Genomic DNA, 18,583 nt, shown 5'->3' on the forward strand with positions numbered 1-18,583 from the left:
CCCCCCCCCCCCCCCTCCCGCCTCGACTCTCTCTCTCCACTCACAGCACCCTTTTTTCGTTCCTGCCGAGGCGTAATAAAAAAACTATAAACCATTAAGTTCTTACAATTTCTGGAAACTGGCAAATTGCACGGCGCTCTGATTTTACAAGGATTCCTGGACGCTGAATCACGGAGCGCGGAGGACTTCTTCTCTCTCACAACAGATTATCAAACCAAAGAGGGAAGTCACGGAGTGCAGGGAGAGGGCAACGGGGACGAAAAAGGGGGGAAGGAGAAAGAGTGTGGGAGAGGAGCGCATGTTTGCTTCGACCTATTTGGGGACTATTGGGGTGGTGGTGGTGGTGGTGGTTAGTGATGGGTGGCACAGAGGTGTTGTCATGCTCTCCGTCACACACGCTGGATGGATGCCTGTGTCCACTGCAAGCTGCTTCAACGAGGAAGCATATGGGTGTTTAAGAACCTCAGCTCGCTTCATGAATATTTGATTCACATTTCCTGTGTGTGTGTGCGTGTGTGTGTGCGTGCGTGTGTTATCAGGAACGGGAGGAGGAGGAAGATGAAAAAACTGAAAAATCTGACTTCTGAATATGTGGGACGAAATGATAACACCTCATATGCTCAGATACATAAGGGGACGAAGCAGAGTTTAAAAGGACATGTGAGCGAGGAGACAGAAAGGATGCGGTGTGTGTGTGTGTGTGTGTGTTTATCAGCAACGGAAGGAGGAGGAAGATGAAGAAAAAAAACTTCATCTGAATTCTGAATATGTGGGACGAAATGATACCACCTCATAGGATCAGATACATAAGGGGACGGAGCAAAGTTTAAAAAGGACATGTGAGCGAGGAGACCCAAAAATATGCGCAGGGTGTGTGTGTGTGTGTGTGTGTGTGTGTGTACGCGCATGTTTGTGTGAGTGTGTCTGTGTTCACCCCAAAAAAATCTGACTTCTGAATATGTGGGACAAAATGATACCACCTCATATGCTCAGATACATAACGGGACGAAGCAAGGTTTAAAAGGACATGTGAGCAAGGAGACGGAAAAGATGTGTGTGTGTGTGTGTGTGTGTGTGTGTGTGTGTGTGTGTTTATCAGCAACGAGAGGAGGAGGAAGATTAAAAAAAAACGGAAAAAACTAACTTCTGAATATGTGGGACAACATTATACCACCTCAAATACTCAGATACATAAGTGCACGAAGCAAAGTTTAAAAGGGACAAGTGAGCGAGGAGACAGAAAAGACGTGGTGTGTGTGTGTTTGTGTGTGTGTATGTGTGTGTGTGTGTGTGTGTGTGTGTGAGAGTGAGAAGAAAAAGGGAGAGAAAGGAAGGAAGGAACATTTGTTATTATTTTTTCTCCGCTCTTTCACTTGTCACTGCGGACAAAAAAACTCACAAGGCTTACTTTGTGGCATTCTAATCGTAATTGCCAATCCGGAATACAAATCTCTCAGCGCTAAACACATCGAGGGAAATTGAAATGACAAAACGAAGCTCACATGACGGTGTAATCAAAGATACATTCAGGGGTGGTGGCGCGGGGGGGGGGGGGGGGGGGGGGGGGGGGGGGGGGGGGGGGGGGGGGGGGGGGGGGGGGGGGGGGGGGGGGGGGGATGGCAGGAGAGAAAAACCATGGAGGAAATAGAAAGAAAGAAAAAAAAGAAATAACACTAAGTTGAGCCAGTAAGAGATGAGGATCAGGGGCCAGTTATTAGCCGGGCCGGGGGGGAACAAAGAGCCCCAGTGTTGGAGGGCAGCTTAACACTGAGCCAGTTACTGTACCTTTCATAACTAATATGTAACCATATCTGTTTTAAAAGGGCCATTCATATTACTGTGAATGCATGAGAAAAGTTGTTCCCATCCTTGCGACCCAGGAAACTCGAATCCCACATGTAATAACCCCCCCCCCCCCCCCCCCCCCCCCCCCCCCCCCCCCCCCCCCCCCCCCCCCGTCCCATCTCATCCCATCCCACACACACACACACACACACAGACTCAATCGCAGGCCTGGCCTTTTGTGAAAAAAGCATCCCATTTAAAAAAAAAAGATGAGCACACGCAATTTTTGTAATGATGTGAAACATCTTCAGCGCTTCGTTTTGTTTCTTCCCCCCCCCGACAGCACAATGGTGCTCATTGTGCTTTATTGTTACCGTGGCGACTCCGAAGGTCAGCGTGGGTGTGGCGCGGGCGGACAAGGGCGGCACTGAATGGAAATTGGGTTATACGTGATCAACTAAGTTATTAATCAGATTAAAATGGATTCCCTTCTGCCTGCTGTTTAACGAGGCGGGAGCCGGGTGTAAAAGAGGAAAAGGAAATAAAGACAGACAGAGAGAGAAAAAGAGAGAGAGAGAAAGAGAGAGAGAGAGAGAGAGAGAGAGAGAGAGAGACAGAGAGAGAGACAGAGAGAAGGAGAACTTTGACACTAGAGATTTTAATTTATATTGATTAATTGATACAGATTTCCTGTTGTCCCGTTTATATTTTTTATTTCATGTTTTTTTCTTAATATTTTATTTTACTTTTCAAATTTTAAAAAAAATCTTAAATGTATATACTTTAGTTTACCCAATGTTTTGTATGTATGCATTTCTTCTTGCATTATTATCCTTGATGCTTTGACCATGTTGTTATTTCTGACATTCATGCCAATAAAGCAATTTGAATTGAATTGAGAGAGAGAGAAAGAGAGAGAGAGAGGGAAAGAGAGAGAGAGAGAGATAGAAAGAGAGCGAGAGAGAGAGAGGAAGGAAAGAGAAGCAGAACAATAGGCCAGTGTTGTAATCATGCGAGAGCAAAAGGAAGTCGTTGTTTTTTTTTTCGAGGCTGAAGTCATTGTCGTAGATGAGCTTGGATAAGGGCCGGCTCTGTGAACCAACCCCAACCCCCCCCCCACCATGTCACCCGTCCATCTGAACGCATGTGCCCTTGTCATAGATGCCCCCTAGCTTCATCCAGGTAACCTCTCTAATCCTGATTAAATCACTGTAATTAGAACAAGCAGTGTTCCTCCACCCCCGTATTTCCCCTAATAAAACAATGCGGCGGTTTAAATCCGGTCGCTGGGATTTGCAACGCAACAATGCAGTTTATATCCATCTCTGCCGAGGAATTAAGTGTATTTTCTAACTGTAATGTTATAATGTTGCTGGCTTATTTGTCTCGACGCTCGCTGTTGTCTTTCTTATTCCCCCAGCGGTTCTGTGTTCTCTCCCTCCCTATCTCTCTCTCTCTTTTTTTCCTTTTTTTTCCCGAGCTCAACTTTGTTTATTGGCGTCTTGTTTATTTGCTTCTCGGCACTTTTTGATGTTTAAATCAAACATGTTTTTAGCGAGTGGTTGGGATCATCCTCCACTACGGGAAATAATGCAAGTTATTTTGTCTTTAATTGCCACGGAGCTTTTCAAACATGCCGACGCGCTGCCTACGTGTCTATACCTGTGTATATTTTTTTGTTTTTATTAGCATCACCGCATGCCTCCATTGATGTGGAATAACAGAGGAAATAAAAGTTGACATAGTTTCTTCGGTTTTTTTTGTTGTTTTTTACCCCCAACCCCCTGTTTCTCTCTCTCTGCCTTGCTCTGTTGTTTTTTATATATCTGCGTTTTTCCTTGAAGTTGCGGCGGCATTGTCTCATTATGTGTCGACTAGCTGTGTAAGTGTAGTTATTATGCCTGTGTGTCTCTGCCTGCTGGTGCCGTTCTCTCTCTCTCTCCTTCTCTCTCTCTCTCTCTTCGTGTCTCTCTCTGTCTCTCCCTCGGAGGATGAGGAGCTTTATGAGTACAACTCCTCTGAGGCGTCCTCCTCACATCTCCGGGGCGCCTGGGGAAGGGGAACGTTGCATTCTTAAGAGGAGCAACTCAAACTGAACAAAGTCTACAGGAGTCAGGGAAGAAAAGGAAACAAACAGCAAACTAACGAGATGGGAAGCAGAGATCATGTCAAATATATTGGGTTGGAAGGCCAATTTATAACCCATTGTTTCATGTTTCACAATATCGAGTACGACGTCACTAACGTGGCTATGAGTGTGCAGGGGACTGGAGGAGAGAGGGTATATGCAGGCTTGCATATATACATAAAAGCACTTGATTTGCACATGAACACACCCACATGTGGACACACACACACACACACACAGTGTCTAAATGTGATCTCCATCTCCCTGTATCGTCCCAGCTCCCACGCTGTCTTCACTCCTGTTTCCCCCATCCTGCTTCTAAAATAATGAATAGAATAATTGTCATGTAACTTTGCAATCATCCAGAGTTCGTCTCCATTTCCTTTTCAGGGGCAACTCAATACTGCCCTTCTTTCACTGTAATGTACTTCCAGGAAACGTGATGTGGCCAATATCACCGACGGTATTAGTGAATATGGCTGAGAGAGAGAGACACAGGGAGAATAGGAAGCCTTTTTTGGGGGGAGGGTGTTTCAGAAAAAAGGACCTTTTCGGCAAGTGCAGCCTGCAGTTATCTGGGAAATTAGTGTGTGGGGGGGGGAATATTTTGAGAGCTATCACATCTGCCAAGGAGAAAAGTGAGACAGAGAGAGTGAGCAACAGGTACCATCTTTAGGGCTTGACAGCAGCTATTACACTTAATTGCTCTTTGTAAAACTACACTATTTGCACTTTTAGATGACAAGGTGATAATTCACCTCTGCACAAGCTAAACTGGCAATGTTGTTGCACATGTGAAATAGCACCTCGCCGTCGCCAGCTGTCATAGCTGTCATCTCGGCATGGCGGAGGCACACAATGGGAGCCGGGGGACGTGTATCACCAACAGTCTTCTTCTTCTTCTTCTTGGTAAAAGACAGACAGACAGGCCTCCAGACGGCTTAATCGCTGGAGGAGTCCGTGCCCTCCAGCAACAAGGAGAGAAAGGAAGTCGAGAGAGCGAGAGAAAGAAAAAAAGGGAGGATCCCGGAGTGTGGGAAAAGTGAAATAAAGGGAATCTAAGAAGAGAAGAAGGAGTGTTGCTGGACTTTCCCTGATCTGAACCTCAGCGGTTGAGCTTCACTCAGTCCCATATTGGTCATATTAGACTTTTTTTGACATGAGCTTTGACCCCAAACCACTAATTATCTGATCATGAAGGGAAACTTGTAAGAAAACAATTCATTCAAATGAACAAATTGGGAAAAGTATTGTTGGAGCCATTACACCACTTAGTTCTGTTTTGTTTACATACCATATTGGTTATGTTAATCAATCTGCAGTTTTATGTTTGAGCATTGCCTGGGAAGGCATAAAGGTAGTCGGCCACAGGTACACGTGTGTGTGGAAAAACAGGGAAAGCATCACCGTGTCAGTCGTGTCATTGGTTGAATTGTTTGACAAGGAAATGGATGTAAACCAGAAATTAAATTAAAATGCACTCATGCTTGTGTGAAGGTGAGCATGGTGGCCGTTAAGGAAAATAAATGGGTCACAGCGCCGAAATGCAGTCAACTTGTGGACATTGATTATTGGCAAGCAGAACATGCGTCCAAGCAAGTTCTCCCCTGTTCCCACCTCATTGGTCTAATGTGTGCATCACGTCCCAGAAATGCCTTTTACTAACCTAGTTCTGGGGAGTATGCTCCCCATTGCATGTTTCCTTGGATTAGGATGGCACCAAGAGGGTTGCAGCTGTCGCCGTGGTCCTGCTACACTACACCCTGCTACGTCCAGCTATGCCCTGCTACGCCACGCTACATCCTGTAATGCCCTGCAGCGCCCTGCTATGACATGAACTACTACTACTACTTCCATTTGTAGTCACTGTTCCATTTTCTATGTTGTGATTGTTATTGCCACTGTGCATCACATCCCCAACCGGCATGATGCATGCTATAAATAAAATTGAATTGAATTGAATGTAGGAGTTTGGATTTGATTTATCTAATTGCATTAAGAATTCCTTACACAGGAAAAGATATCCAATACAATGGAGGATAAAAACACAATAAAGTCCAGGACTTATTTCCATTGTGGTCCTTATAGTTGATAAAAGACTCTACAGATATTGTAGAAAAATGTACACACATATCTAACGAAATTAGGCGACCCAAGTTCCCGGAGTGTGGGAAATGAAGGGATCTAAGAAGGAAGGAAGGCAAGCCGCTGCACTCGCTTTGGTGTGAACACTGAAACATCAGCGGGGGGGGGGGGTCTTCACTCAGTCACATAATGGTCCAACTGTGGTTGAAGCTTTAATCAGCTCAAGCTGTTTACAGGAACCTGGTCCAGGTTTTTTTTATTAAGTGTGAGCTTTGACCCAAAACCACGCTACTGGTATCTCATCAGGAATGGAACTGTATAAAATAAGGAACGCATTCTCATGAATGAGTTGTTACGATATAGTATGGAAATGTGCGCACATCAATTCTTATGACATCCTACGAAATTAGGCGACCACCGGCTGGTCACGTGACAGAGCTGAACCGAATCGGCGGCACTTCAGTTTACCCAAAAATAGGTTACTGGTAGGAGGCAACGGGGCTCCGTATCAGTGGCAGTTGCTAGTTGAGTTTACCTGATAAAAAAGGTGACTGTGAGCAGGGTAACGAGCACCACGAGCTGCATGTCGTTTCAGCGGACATTGCAGTTGAGTTAAGTTTATGCAGAAAGTGACTTTTCTTCGAAGCCGTTTACTTGTATTTCCAGTGTCCTGGGTGTGTTTGGTGCTCTTATACTTTGTCACCTAACTTCCTGCTCTGCACCAATCATAACTAGTACAACCCCTAGAGGTCGCCGCCCCTATAGGAACAAATTTGAGTCATAACTGTTGCTTGTACAAACGACTTATGTGGGCGTATACTGTATATATATTTTTATATACATATCAACATGTATATGTAGTGATGTTGCGATGTTCCCGGATATTATCAGCTTGGTGACTACAATGTTACTGTAACCATTACAAGAGGGCTAAAGACCCGAGTTGTAATAAATCAAAATAATCCTTCAACTGAGAGATGGCAATCCTGCTCTTTGTATGTGATTCACCTCAGCATACCTTAGGGATGACTGATTGCTTCATGAATGATCTATCTGTAGCCTTTTTTTTTATCCTTAATAACCATATTAAATTAGACCATAAGCACCAACCTGCCCCTACTTCATGAATGATCTTTCCCTACCCTTTTTATATCCTTAATAACAACACTAAATTAGACCGTGAGCACCAATCTGCCCCCACTTGGATCCTCGGAGCGTCACCTTTCTGAACTTTCTGACCTACTTTTAAGTGTACTGAATAATAACCGCTGTGCAGGTAAGCTATCTGTCTGGCTCATTAGTAAACACAGGGGTGTCTGGGAGCAATAAGTACCCCAGGCCTTTTCTACTTGTCAAAGCATTTTGTGTGAGTGTTTATGTGTGGTTGCACATGTTTGCTAGAGACAAACAGCAACCCAAATTCATGGTAATTAACCACCTGATGAGGGCAGCATTATTGGCAATTACCAGGTTTTGCATTGTGATAAGTTTTAAATGTGTGGTGGGGAAAGGGAGGGAGTGGGGGGCATGCACGCATGCAGGTGTGTGAGTTAACATCGGCCAGCCCGAACAGTGATGTTAAATTAGAATGGAATCCAGCTGTGAGGAGACGGAGACGGCCAGTGTCACCCATTAGCAGTGTTGGTAAGCTATGTATTTTCAAATGGGCTGCTCCTGTTTCCACTTATAAGTACACCATACGGTACAAGGGATATAAAGTACTCGCCTTTTACACCACTTTAAAGGCCAGTCCTTACCCGAAGTGGCCTTAAAGATGCTCTAAAAGTCCAAAAAAGGATTTAAGAAGTTCTGAAATGGGATTAAAGAAGACATGGATCAAGTGACTTATTCCTATTTACAGTTAATTGTAAAAGTAACATTTAAGAGGAACTAGGTGATCATACACCAGCCAGTCTGAGACAAGGATCTACCCCGTTGTTAATTCTTAAAGGTCCCATGGCATAAGAACGTCACTTTGGGAGGTTATTAAACATTAGTATTAGTTTCCCGAGCCTACCCTGGCCACCAGTGGCTAGAAACGGTGAAAGGTGTAAACAGAGCCCTGGGTCTCCTGCTCTGCCTTCGAGAAAATGAAAGCTAAGATGGGAAGATCGGGAACCTGGCCCCTAATGAGGTCATAAGGGGGAAATGTTAACTCCCCTTTCTCTGCTTTGCCCACCCAGAGATTCATGAGTTAGAGACATTGTGGCTTTTAAATAAGCAGTTGGTCAAATCTACACCACCAGCCTCCACCTTGCCCCCGGCCCTCTCTCCTCCTCAAAAGCTACAGATTCGGAAATGGCACATACTAAGGAAAACTCATTGTGGGATCAACTCTATTGGCTGTAATTCTGCACCAAGGCTGAACTTTGGGAAAAAGACTCCAGATATGGTATGAGGGGACCACTAAGGTCTATGTAAAAGAGACTTCAGATACAGTATTGGGGACCACTAAGGTCTATATAAAAAAAGACTTTAGATACAGTATTAGGGGACCACTAAGGTCTATATTAAAGAGACTTCAGATACAGTATTAGGGGACCACTAAGGTCTATATACCGGGCAACCAAAGAGCATCATGTCATTGGACCTTTAAAAACAATACAAATTTTGTTTGAAATCCTTAATATCTCCAGTATTAAAACGTAAAATTGAGAGAAACAAATATGAAGGTTTCATGTAAACCTCTGGGGTTGACAAATAAGGGTTGAGTTACAGAAAATGGGTTGCAATGGAAACAGTAAGCAAACTGCAGCAGGAAAGAACCGATGCAGCTGGTAGACAAACATACTTCTGATAAACCCCGGAATAGGGAGAATTTAGACAATGAGGGAGACTGGAAAGTGATTGCAAACCAAATCAGTGCCAGCTTTATTCGTGTTGTTTGCAACCCTGATAAATGAAAAACAAAGACAAGGAAAACAACATTTTTGTATTGTACTGTCAATCAAATGCAAATAATATGTCTAAACACAACCTATTATGAATTACTTTGAACATTTTGCTTCGGGTAACATATTCATCATGTCTAAATATATACAGTGTATTGTTTTAAATAAATCCAAATCATGTCTCAGATGGTGTGCTGTCTCCTAGTATATACTCATAAATCATTTAAGTAAGCTCTAAAAAAATACAAATATCCACTTTCAGCAATTTGCTAGAGGCCTCAGTATTGTGTATTAATTGTGGTGAGTGTTTTGGTTTCTGTATCTGTGTTATACAGACCAGCATATGTGCATCTAGTGGTGTGTTTGCGTGTGTTTGTGTGTGTGTGTGTGTGTGTCTAGCTTCATTTGTAATGTCTACCTTTCTTCCACTTAAACCAGAGTATGTGGAAATTACACCAGTAATGACAACTTTGATCCACTACATCTGCGCTTCACAGCGAGCCCACCAATCCCACCATATGTCTTTAATTGCCATCAGTGCTTTAAAGAACCCATTTCACACACACACACAAACACGCACACATGCACGCACACAATTGTTGCCTTCTCCTCCTCCTCTCTACGTGCAGATACATATGTGTGTGTATCTGTGTGTGTGTGTGTGTGTGTGTGTGTGGTCTGTACATGTCTTGCATTTTGCTCTAATATGACCTTAGCACTCATGGGTTCACATCCCTCACAATGAAGGCAGGCAGAAGCGCACTCCTACTGACAGAGGTAATTGGCCACCAGTGACATTACCAGTGCAGTGTTGAGATGAAACTTCCTTAACCCCTCCCCATCAAAGTGATCAATGCCACTTCACCAATAGACCATTATATACCACAAAAAGAAGTATTTTAAACGAGGTAAAGCGCTGAAACTTGAGCAGTCTATAGTGCCATAGAGCTGCAGTTGGTAGATGTGTTTAGATGCGCTACAGAGCTCCGGGATGCCCGCTAACAACGGCAGTTGGTCACCCACCAATAGGTGACTGTGAGCTGGCTACAGGCACCGCCCGGATTTCAGGGGCCATGGTAGTGGAATTTAGCCAGAAAATGTGTGTCATGCACCGATGACAGTTAAGTTTAGGCACCCAAATGACTGGTTACGTTAAGGGAAAAGATAATGTTTTGGATTAAAACAATCCCAAGGAACGAGCAAGCGTTTCCTGGGTAAAGGTCTTTGGATTTTCCCGCAAAGTGAAATCACAGTAGGCAAAGCATTACTGTAAAAAAAATCCCAATATAGCCACTATGGTACTGTAAATAGGAAACTACTGTATTTTTACTTTTTTATCGTACGTTGTGTTTAATTGTTTTGTATTTTATAATGAATACATAAATACTGTAAATGGAAATACGGTATCTTTACTGTAAATAGAATTAACAGTAACTTGCTGGACAATCATTGCCAGTGAGATACATGCAGTTAAATTTGTTCCAATGTATCCATAATATTAAAAGGGGGATAACATTCTTGCATATTTTGTGTTGCATGGTCATAATGCATCCATCCTCTTTGTCTTATTCATAAATAACACGTAATTTCCCATTTTTCTTGGGATCAATAAACATCTATCTATCTAACACCGTGAATATGGGTACTGTATGTCAAAGTAACTAACTAGACCTTGTCCAATGCCTCAATTATCTACAACACTAAGGCAGCGCCATACATGTTCATCCTCTCAGGTCCACAAAAACAGACACTCTGTACTGTCAACTAATGTGTGGACAGGAGGGGACTCTCTCGGACAGTTTTTATCAGTAACACTTACTTACTATAGAGCACAACGTGAGAGCACTTCCAGCTACGAGACTCGCCGTTTACTCCTTCCGGAATTCTCGCCACGCTCATCCAAAGTCCTACACTCCTATCAACACTTTCACTCCAGCTTGTCAAGCTCAACCTTCTCAAGTCCTCCCGGTCCACATTTAATATATGAAATGAACGAGGGAGGGAGGCTGAAGTAATGTAAGTAATACGATGTGAGGAGCGATGTTCGCAAGCAGTCGTGGCATGTACAGCACTGTTTGAATAATGTAATACTTCAAGTTTGATAATGTATGGCTATAGATAGGTCTCCACTGCAGCCAAGTATTGATTGCGTCAAGCACATCTACAGTACAGCGAACGGCGCGGGTTCATATCAATCTTTGCATAGCACGCTGTACCTCAGTAACCAGATACCTTGTCTGATTACAGAGACCTCAGGGCCACTGAAGCTGTTAATGACATTTATTGGTAAATCCAATTCCTGGGCCAATTTAGGAAGGTGTGGTTTAATACTACAGACAGTGTGAATCTGTGTGTGTGTGTGTGTGGATGCGTATATGTGTCAGAGTGCAAGTAGATTCATGTGTAATGTAACCCCCCCCTCCCCACCCCACCACCCCTTATCTGGGTATACTAATGAAGAGACGGCCACTCCAGACGTGCAGCGCGTGCCCTACAACACCTCCCACAGATTCAAGGGTGAATTTCGATATTAATGATTTATGCTGTATTTGCATACAAACCTAATGCAAACCCACTCCAGATAATCACATTTTGCCAGCTCTGAATTGAGTTTGGCGGCTGTCTCTGCTACCCCCACCTTCCCCGCCCACCAAATAACAGTGGAATGTGGGTGACCCCCCAACACAAGGGGTTTACAAGTGGACTCATCAAGAGGGACTGTAATAGTGCATTTTACTATGAAACAAGAGGGTCTACTTTCTCATCCAAGCTTTAACACACATGTATAGCAGAACTGACAGCAGTCCCAGTAGCAGTGATAGTAGTAACAATGGTGGTCTCAACAACAGTGGTGGGTGTGTAATGTACCCAAGTACATGTATACAGAACTTTATTACAGTTCCGCGATGAGTATTTATGTTTTCTATGCTTCTTTATACTTGTACTTCACTGCATTCCAGGGACAAATGTATCTTTACAGCGCTAAATTAATTTGGACACAGTTGTGGCTAGTTCAATTTTCCACTTGATAAAATATGAAGCCTTGTTGTAGAACAAACTACGCAACAGAATAAATAAGTACTTAAAAGTAGCTCCACTTCACCAGTATTAAAATACAGCTTTCTCGTTAATGCATTAGTATCCATAAAGGCAAATACATGTGTTATGATATAATTAGGGCTGTCAAAATGGACGTGATAATTAGAGTTATAGCAAATTCCTTTAAAGGAATGCTTTTTTTTTCTTCGTATCATGAACACAAGCGCGTTCTGTGATTTGGGCCTCGGGGCGATCCGTAGTTTGGTACATCATGAAGCGATGCAGCGGTAACGTTGTGGATGGCTAGCAGAAACAAAGCTCCTTTAGCAGAAATTATTCAAAGAAACAGTTGAGCTCCAAATTCCTTCCAGATGGTTCTCTCCATGAGACTGAAGTTACTTGCGTGTACTGTTGATGATTGAGCGCAGTACTATTATTTTACTGCGATACTAGTATTTTAATCGATTGACGGCCCTACAAATACAATATATAATGATATAATATACTATGATATAATATGGGTCAGGAACCATTCTGCTGCTTAATTTTTACACTTGCAACAAAAAAAGTGTAATGTATGACTTTACTTGTGATGAATTATTTTTGACTTTGTGGCATTCAGGGTCTTTGTACTTCGAGTGGCAGTAATTTAAAGTAATTGTAGTAATAGAAGTAATGTGAGAAATAAACTGAGGGTTAATAATATTCACAACAATAACAGCCTCTTTGGTATCAGAAGCACTTGAAGTTGTAGCAGTCAACGGGAAAGTACTAAGACTAATTGTTTGTAGTAGTAGAAGCGCGGGAAGTACTTGAAGTACTTGAAGTGGAGGGACTGTAATTATCAATTCCATACAAGTAACACGCGTTTACGTGGGATCTGTAGCATGAAGTCCATCGCGGGGTTAACACTGAAACACAAACACACATTCTCACACCTAAAGACAACCAAGAGCCTCTACTTCATTGACTTGCATGTATCTTAATGTATCTTTGTGAAAAAAAAAAAAAAAAACTTCCATAGGAAGCGTGTGCTGGGAATGACCCGCCATAACACTCTGGCACCTTCCTGTCAGACTATCATTCTGGTGATTTCAAAGTGCCCTTTACTACACTTTCAATTCACAACAACAGTTATCTCACAGCGCTTTTCATAAAAGAGCGGGTCTAGACCGTACTCTGGGATGTTATTTACAGAAACCCGACAATTCCACCGGTATGAATACACAACGCTGTTGAAATCTGTACGAGAAGCTGCATGAGCTTTGTCAAAACAAGTTCAAAACCTGAGTCATATTCATATTCAAGTACACCACAGTATGCCTGGATTGTCCTGTTATCTTTTATATTTTTCTATGCTGGCTTTAGTGCCATCCTAGAGGCCGGAATGGAGAATATCTATTGACAAGAAGCTTAAGTCATAACAACTGTTAATTACAGTCAGACTAGAAGAAACTAGCATGTAAAATCAGAGAAAGCCTTATTTATAAAGGTCTAGTGACAAAGGACACTGCCCACACAAACTTTTAGACAATAAGTAAGGCATTCTTACACAACGGCATGTCTCAATTAAATATGGAGTGTATGTAATCATATATGTCAGGCTATGCAGAGAGCCTAGCTCCATGACAACAGATACCATTTGTCACATGGAAAAGTCAGAATTTACATTTTTTTCTGCATTGTTTAGTTAAAAAAGGGGTCATTATTATAGATTATTCTATCTTCTATCTACTATTCCGTTTATGAATGTGTACCTATGGACATGAGCTCTACATTTCATTGGCATTCTTCTGTTAGCCACAGAAAGAAACCTATGTATGATTTTGGGCTACGTATTGAGCTATAATAAAGCCAACAGTGTGTGGAAAAACATGATATAACGGTAAGAATAGAACAAAAATTATCTGCATATCAAATCTGACAAAAATGTGACATCGTAGCTAAGAGAAAGCATATCAATAAACATTGTAGATTACAACACACTGTGTCTGGGACTTAATGAAACTGAAATAATAAACCATTTTATGTGAATAAATATGTGCTTTTTTGGTTGTTTGGAAGTTTGATTCAAATATGGGCAATTGTCTACTCAGTGTAAACAAATATCTCACTTCCGTTGTGACGGAGTTGTCACTGATAGATCTCAGCTAACACCACCACAGCAAGTCATTTTCCTCTTTTCTGTATTCCCTAGTCTCTGTAGTCTGTTTCAAAGCTCAACACCAACTTTGGACTTTTACTTTCTTTCTATTGTATAGAGACACTTTAGCAACCACCCCTAATCCGCCCAAGAACAAAGTAAAAAAGAGAAAATGGAGAAAAAAAAATGCATTTCCTTCTTGAGTCTCAAGGAGCGGCTGTAACCTTAGCAGAATCATGAAAGTTGACAGTTCATTTTTCACAGGGTCATAGATCGACGAGGCTTATAAAGTAATGGGCTTTTGGGAGCCGGCTTTATGAGAACTAAGATAGTTAAGAGACATGTGGAGGAGATGGCACAGGGAGCTGAGGTCCTGCTCTCACTCATCCAGGGTTATTCCCTCCATGCTGTGGAGCGGGAGGGAGGCGCTGCACTTCCAGTAATATAAACGTGTAATAAAGATTAATCTGTTGCTAGTCGGCGGGCTGATGGCTTCTAAACTTGCTTGAAATAAGGCTGAAATCACTTCAGCGCCAATCTCAAGACCTTTAGTGAGTGTCTGAGAATCCTTTGTGGGTGTGAGGGGAAAAAAATGATATGTGTTTGTCTTGTGTGTTTAGTGCTTTTGTGTATGCAGTGCTGGGAAAAATTGAATTTGTGTTTCAAACACGTGTGTAGTCATGATTTTTTATGCGTGGTTTTCTACTGGTAAAGACGTCTGTGAAAGTGTGTGCGTTTCTGTGTGTGCTTTACAGTATTTATAGTGCCAGTAAGGGGATAAAACACTCACCAGGTGCATCTGGCCTCTTCATGCCCCCTGTAGATGCTCCGCCGCCCAGGCCGTTGAATGCAGGGAGGTTGTCGTTGCTGTAGGCTCGGAGGACAGATAGCATGTTCATCTGCTGCTCTAGGTGACTCTGCTGCTCAGCCTTCAAGAGTCCTTGGGGGCCTCTGGGAGAAAGGAGGGCCAGGCCCTGTTGCCACTGCTTCTCCAGTGGCAAAGCTTGGTTCTTGGCTTTGGGAACCAGAGAAAGTTGTGTCATGGCAGAGGAAGATTCTGCCAAACCTCCTCCACCCCTTGGTGGCAGAGAATTGTCTTGGAGATGTTTGGAGTGGTTCAGGAGGTGGTCTGAAGATGGACTTCCTTCTCTGTCTCTCTCCACATCCATTTGCCCATACTCATCTCTGTCTTCTTCCTCTTCACCCACTCCTCCCTCCTCATCCTCTTCTTCAGAGTGATTATGTTGCTGCTGTCTCTTGGGGGTGGTTGAGGGGGTCTCACTGGCACTGCGCCCCTCAGCCTTTGCAACCTCGTTATCAGATCCAACCTGGTCCTCTTCAATGTCTCCACGGGAGCCCTTCTCATCGATGTGGTCAACCCCAGCTAAAGGTGCTCCTCCAAAGGCCTGGGTTGGTAGGTCCAGACCCTGCTCTGTTGGAGCTAAATACGCTTGAAGACCCTGGTTGGCCCTCGGGGATCCATCATACAAGCCACCAAAGCGCCTGTAGAAGTCACTCTGGAAGGGGTTGTAGGGCTGGTCCATGTGATTGTTCCAGCCTCCCTGGCTCTTCTCTCCATCTCTGTCTCCATCTTTGTCAGGAGCCACACCCGTCTTAGCGTTGGAGGAGTGATTAGTGGAGGTGGTCTCTCCGTAAAGTTCCTTTCCTGTATCAGACTGCTGCTGTTGGGCCTTACCCAGGTGGTTGGCCTGGAGGTGCAGAGCCATGAGCTCCAATGAGGAGGTGGAGAAGGAGCAGAAGAGGCAGCCGTGCCATGCCACGTTATCATGGATGGTGACTGAAGAGCCAGGGAGGGATCCAGATGCAGACTCTGGCCGGACTGACACAGACAGATCAAGAGGTTCATACTGGGACCCAGGTTTGCCAGGCTCAGAGTTCTTTTTGGCTTCAGCCTTATCTTCTCTTTCCTGGTCAGCCGAGACAGCTCGCTTGGCTTTGGGCTCGCCATTGTCGTGGTAGCACTGGGCCTGGAGCTGGACTGGACTCTGGTTGTCCTTTGTATCTTTCTTCATGGAGCTGAGGACAAAGCTGTCCATGAAGGCTTGGAGAGAACCTTGAAAGTGGACTCCGTTTCCCATCATGCTTTGGTAAGCCCTGCTCAGGTCAGAGAAGCTATCTGTCGCTGTTGAGATCAGGGCGGACGGGCCATCAGCAGTCTTCATGTTCTCAGCTGAAGAGGCGGAGTCAAAGCGCCGGTCTCCACGCTCACGATCTCGGTCATGCGAAGACATCATGCTGGCCGTTGCCCACTGATGTGGCAGCAATGGACCCCCCCTGAAGTCTAGGTTGGGAGGCATGCTCTTGAAAACATTACGAAGGACGTCTGGTCGGGCAAAGATGCCGCCACCGGTTGCCTTCCCATGATCCTCTTTGTGGTCAGAAGAAGGGGTGTGGCAAGAGGATGGGCCTGAGGTGGTGGAGCCGTTTTGACGCTCACGGTGGTGGCGCTCCAGGTGGTACTTCAGACTGGCAGACTGGGTGCCGGCGTAGTCACAATGAGGGCACCGGTAGGGTTTCTCTCCTGAGAGGGCAAGAAAGAGACAGAGAAACAGAAAGGGAAAAGACGGTAAAAGACGGGAAAAACAGTGAATAATTAACCTGATTATTAGATTGACTGGATATCAAAATCTATTTATTGGAGCAGGGAATGTGGACCCCAGGGTCATGTAACCTCCCTGAACAAAGAAAATTAGGTCAAATGGGTAGAGCTTACATAAAAGATATGCATTTCATTAACTTCTGTAAAAAAAAAAAAAAAAAAAAAAAAGAGGATATTTCGCAAGTGCATTGCTTCAAGTTTGCATCAAAACAAATGTCTAACTCCTGGAAAAGGATGAGGGAAGACAAAAACAACAAAGCTCACATGAAAAAAAAACTAAAACACAAAGTGATAATGAACAGGATTGTGCGTTCAATATACAATGTCTTTGCTCTTTCACAGACATTGGCTCTGCTTTAATCATGTGTGGGTGTATTATTGCAAGTGTGCGTGTGTGTGTGTGTGTGTGTGTGTGTTTTGGGACGGGGGTAGGGCTGTGGAGTAGGCATCTGAATATGGGTCGATCCAGCCCCACCAAGTGAGCCATCACTCACATCAACACCATGAAAAAACATTTCACCATATGGTGCTTTCAGTCCACTACAAGAGATAATATTTTCAGCTGACAACAAAACTGTCTCGATCGTATCTGTGTTTGCACGGGTAAGGGCTGGGGCTGAGGGTGCGGTTGGGTCTATTTGTGTGTTTGTGTGTGTGTGTGTGTGTGTGTGTGTGTCACTGCAGTGGGGTCATCATGCCTCTGTTCTGGCCTTGTTTGCTGTCAGGCCTGTGCCTTGGCGATGAGAGTGCAATTTCTGGGACATTCCCTATTTGCAGTTTATCTTGAGAAGCATAAATCAGCCATGCCATAACATCTCCCCTGCCACTGCCGCACTGTGGAACAAAATATGGATGATGCACAAAAAAAGTCAATGAGTTTAAATAACAAAGAAAAGAAGATGTAAAAAAAGAAATGGCAACATATGTGAACCACATGCTTGTTGCAGTGAAGCCCTATGATAAAGAACAATGTGATTCACTACAGGGTACACATATCAAAGAGATTTAGATTACGGTAAAAGAGGGGTGAATCTGTTGTGTAACATTTACATATATTTATTCATGCTGTGCATCCATATTAATGAATATTCTTGATAATGGTATAACACCAGCATCATTCTGCCAGTAGTGGCAGAGGCTTCCATTGGAATGATACTTATGTTGAAATAGAACACATCCTGCTAGCAATTATAATAGGCTTGGAGTCTGAGCCAGATTTGGATTCATTAAACAATGAACAGAGAGGGGGAAAAATGCTAAGCTGGATTTCTTCTTTTTTTTTTTATATATATATACACATATAAAAAGTTCCCAGAGTGGAATTTCTGTTAGAGGGATAACAGTGATGGTGTAAAAAGAGAGGGGGTTTGGTGGGAAAAGAAATGAAAAGGCATGGTTGTAGTTTTTTTTGTGTATGCACATTTCTATATGGGGCCATAAACTGTTTAGATTATACACATGGAAACCATTTTATAAAAAGGAAAAAAAGGCATTGTTACGCAAGGCTGGTTTGAATGATTTAAGTCGGGCTGTGTAGTAAATCATGGATATAATTAGCAAATGGCATACTGCTCAAGTAATTTATCATTATTTAGAGGGCACCATTCCAGAAAAAGACTGCGATCTGCAGACCTACTGCAGAGTTCTCAAATAAAGGGCCACAAACACCAACTCAATACAATATTGATACAGGAGAGAAAAGAATAGGGGGGAATACAAAAGAAAATTGAAGGTTGAAACGCTGAGGAGAGGAGAAAAAAAGACTAAGAGAGACAGAAAGAAAAGGAGAAAGCGAGCGTGCTGAGAGTCAGATAGCCCTGATATCTTTTATCTAACGCTAGAGTGGCTATGAAGCATAAAGTATATTTAAAATAAACCATACGAGATGAGCT

At 43.3% G+C, this 18,583-nt stretch overlaps 1 protein-coding gene across 3 annotated transcripts in view; it reads right to left on the reverse strand.

The window, feature by feature from the left end:
* The window catches only part of znf536 (zinc finger protein 536), a 205,829-nt gene that overhangs the window by 61,665 nt on the left and 125,581 nt on the right, over nt 1-18,583 (reverse strand). For all 3 annotated transcript variants that reach the window (XM_034866439.1, XM_034866630.1, XM_034866708.1), the window contains one exon: nt 14,862-16,613. In XM_034866439.1, the coding sequence (XP_034722330.1) occupies nt 14,862-16,613 (1,752 nt within the window). The remainder of the gene's footprint in view (nt 1-14,861; nt 16,614-18,583) is intronic.

This window comes from Etheostoma cragini, chromosome 1, assembly GCF_013103735.1.
Source record: "Etheostoma cragini isolate CJK2018 chromosome 1, CSU_Ecrag_1.0, whole genome shotgun sequence".
NCBI classification, from domain to species: domain Eukaryota; kingdom Metazoa; phylum Chordata; class Actinopteri; order Perciformes; family Percidae; genus Etheostoma; species Etheostoma cragini.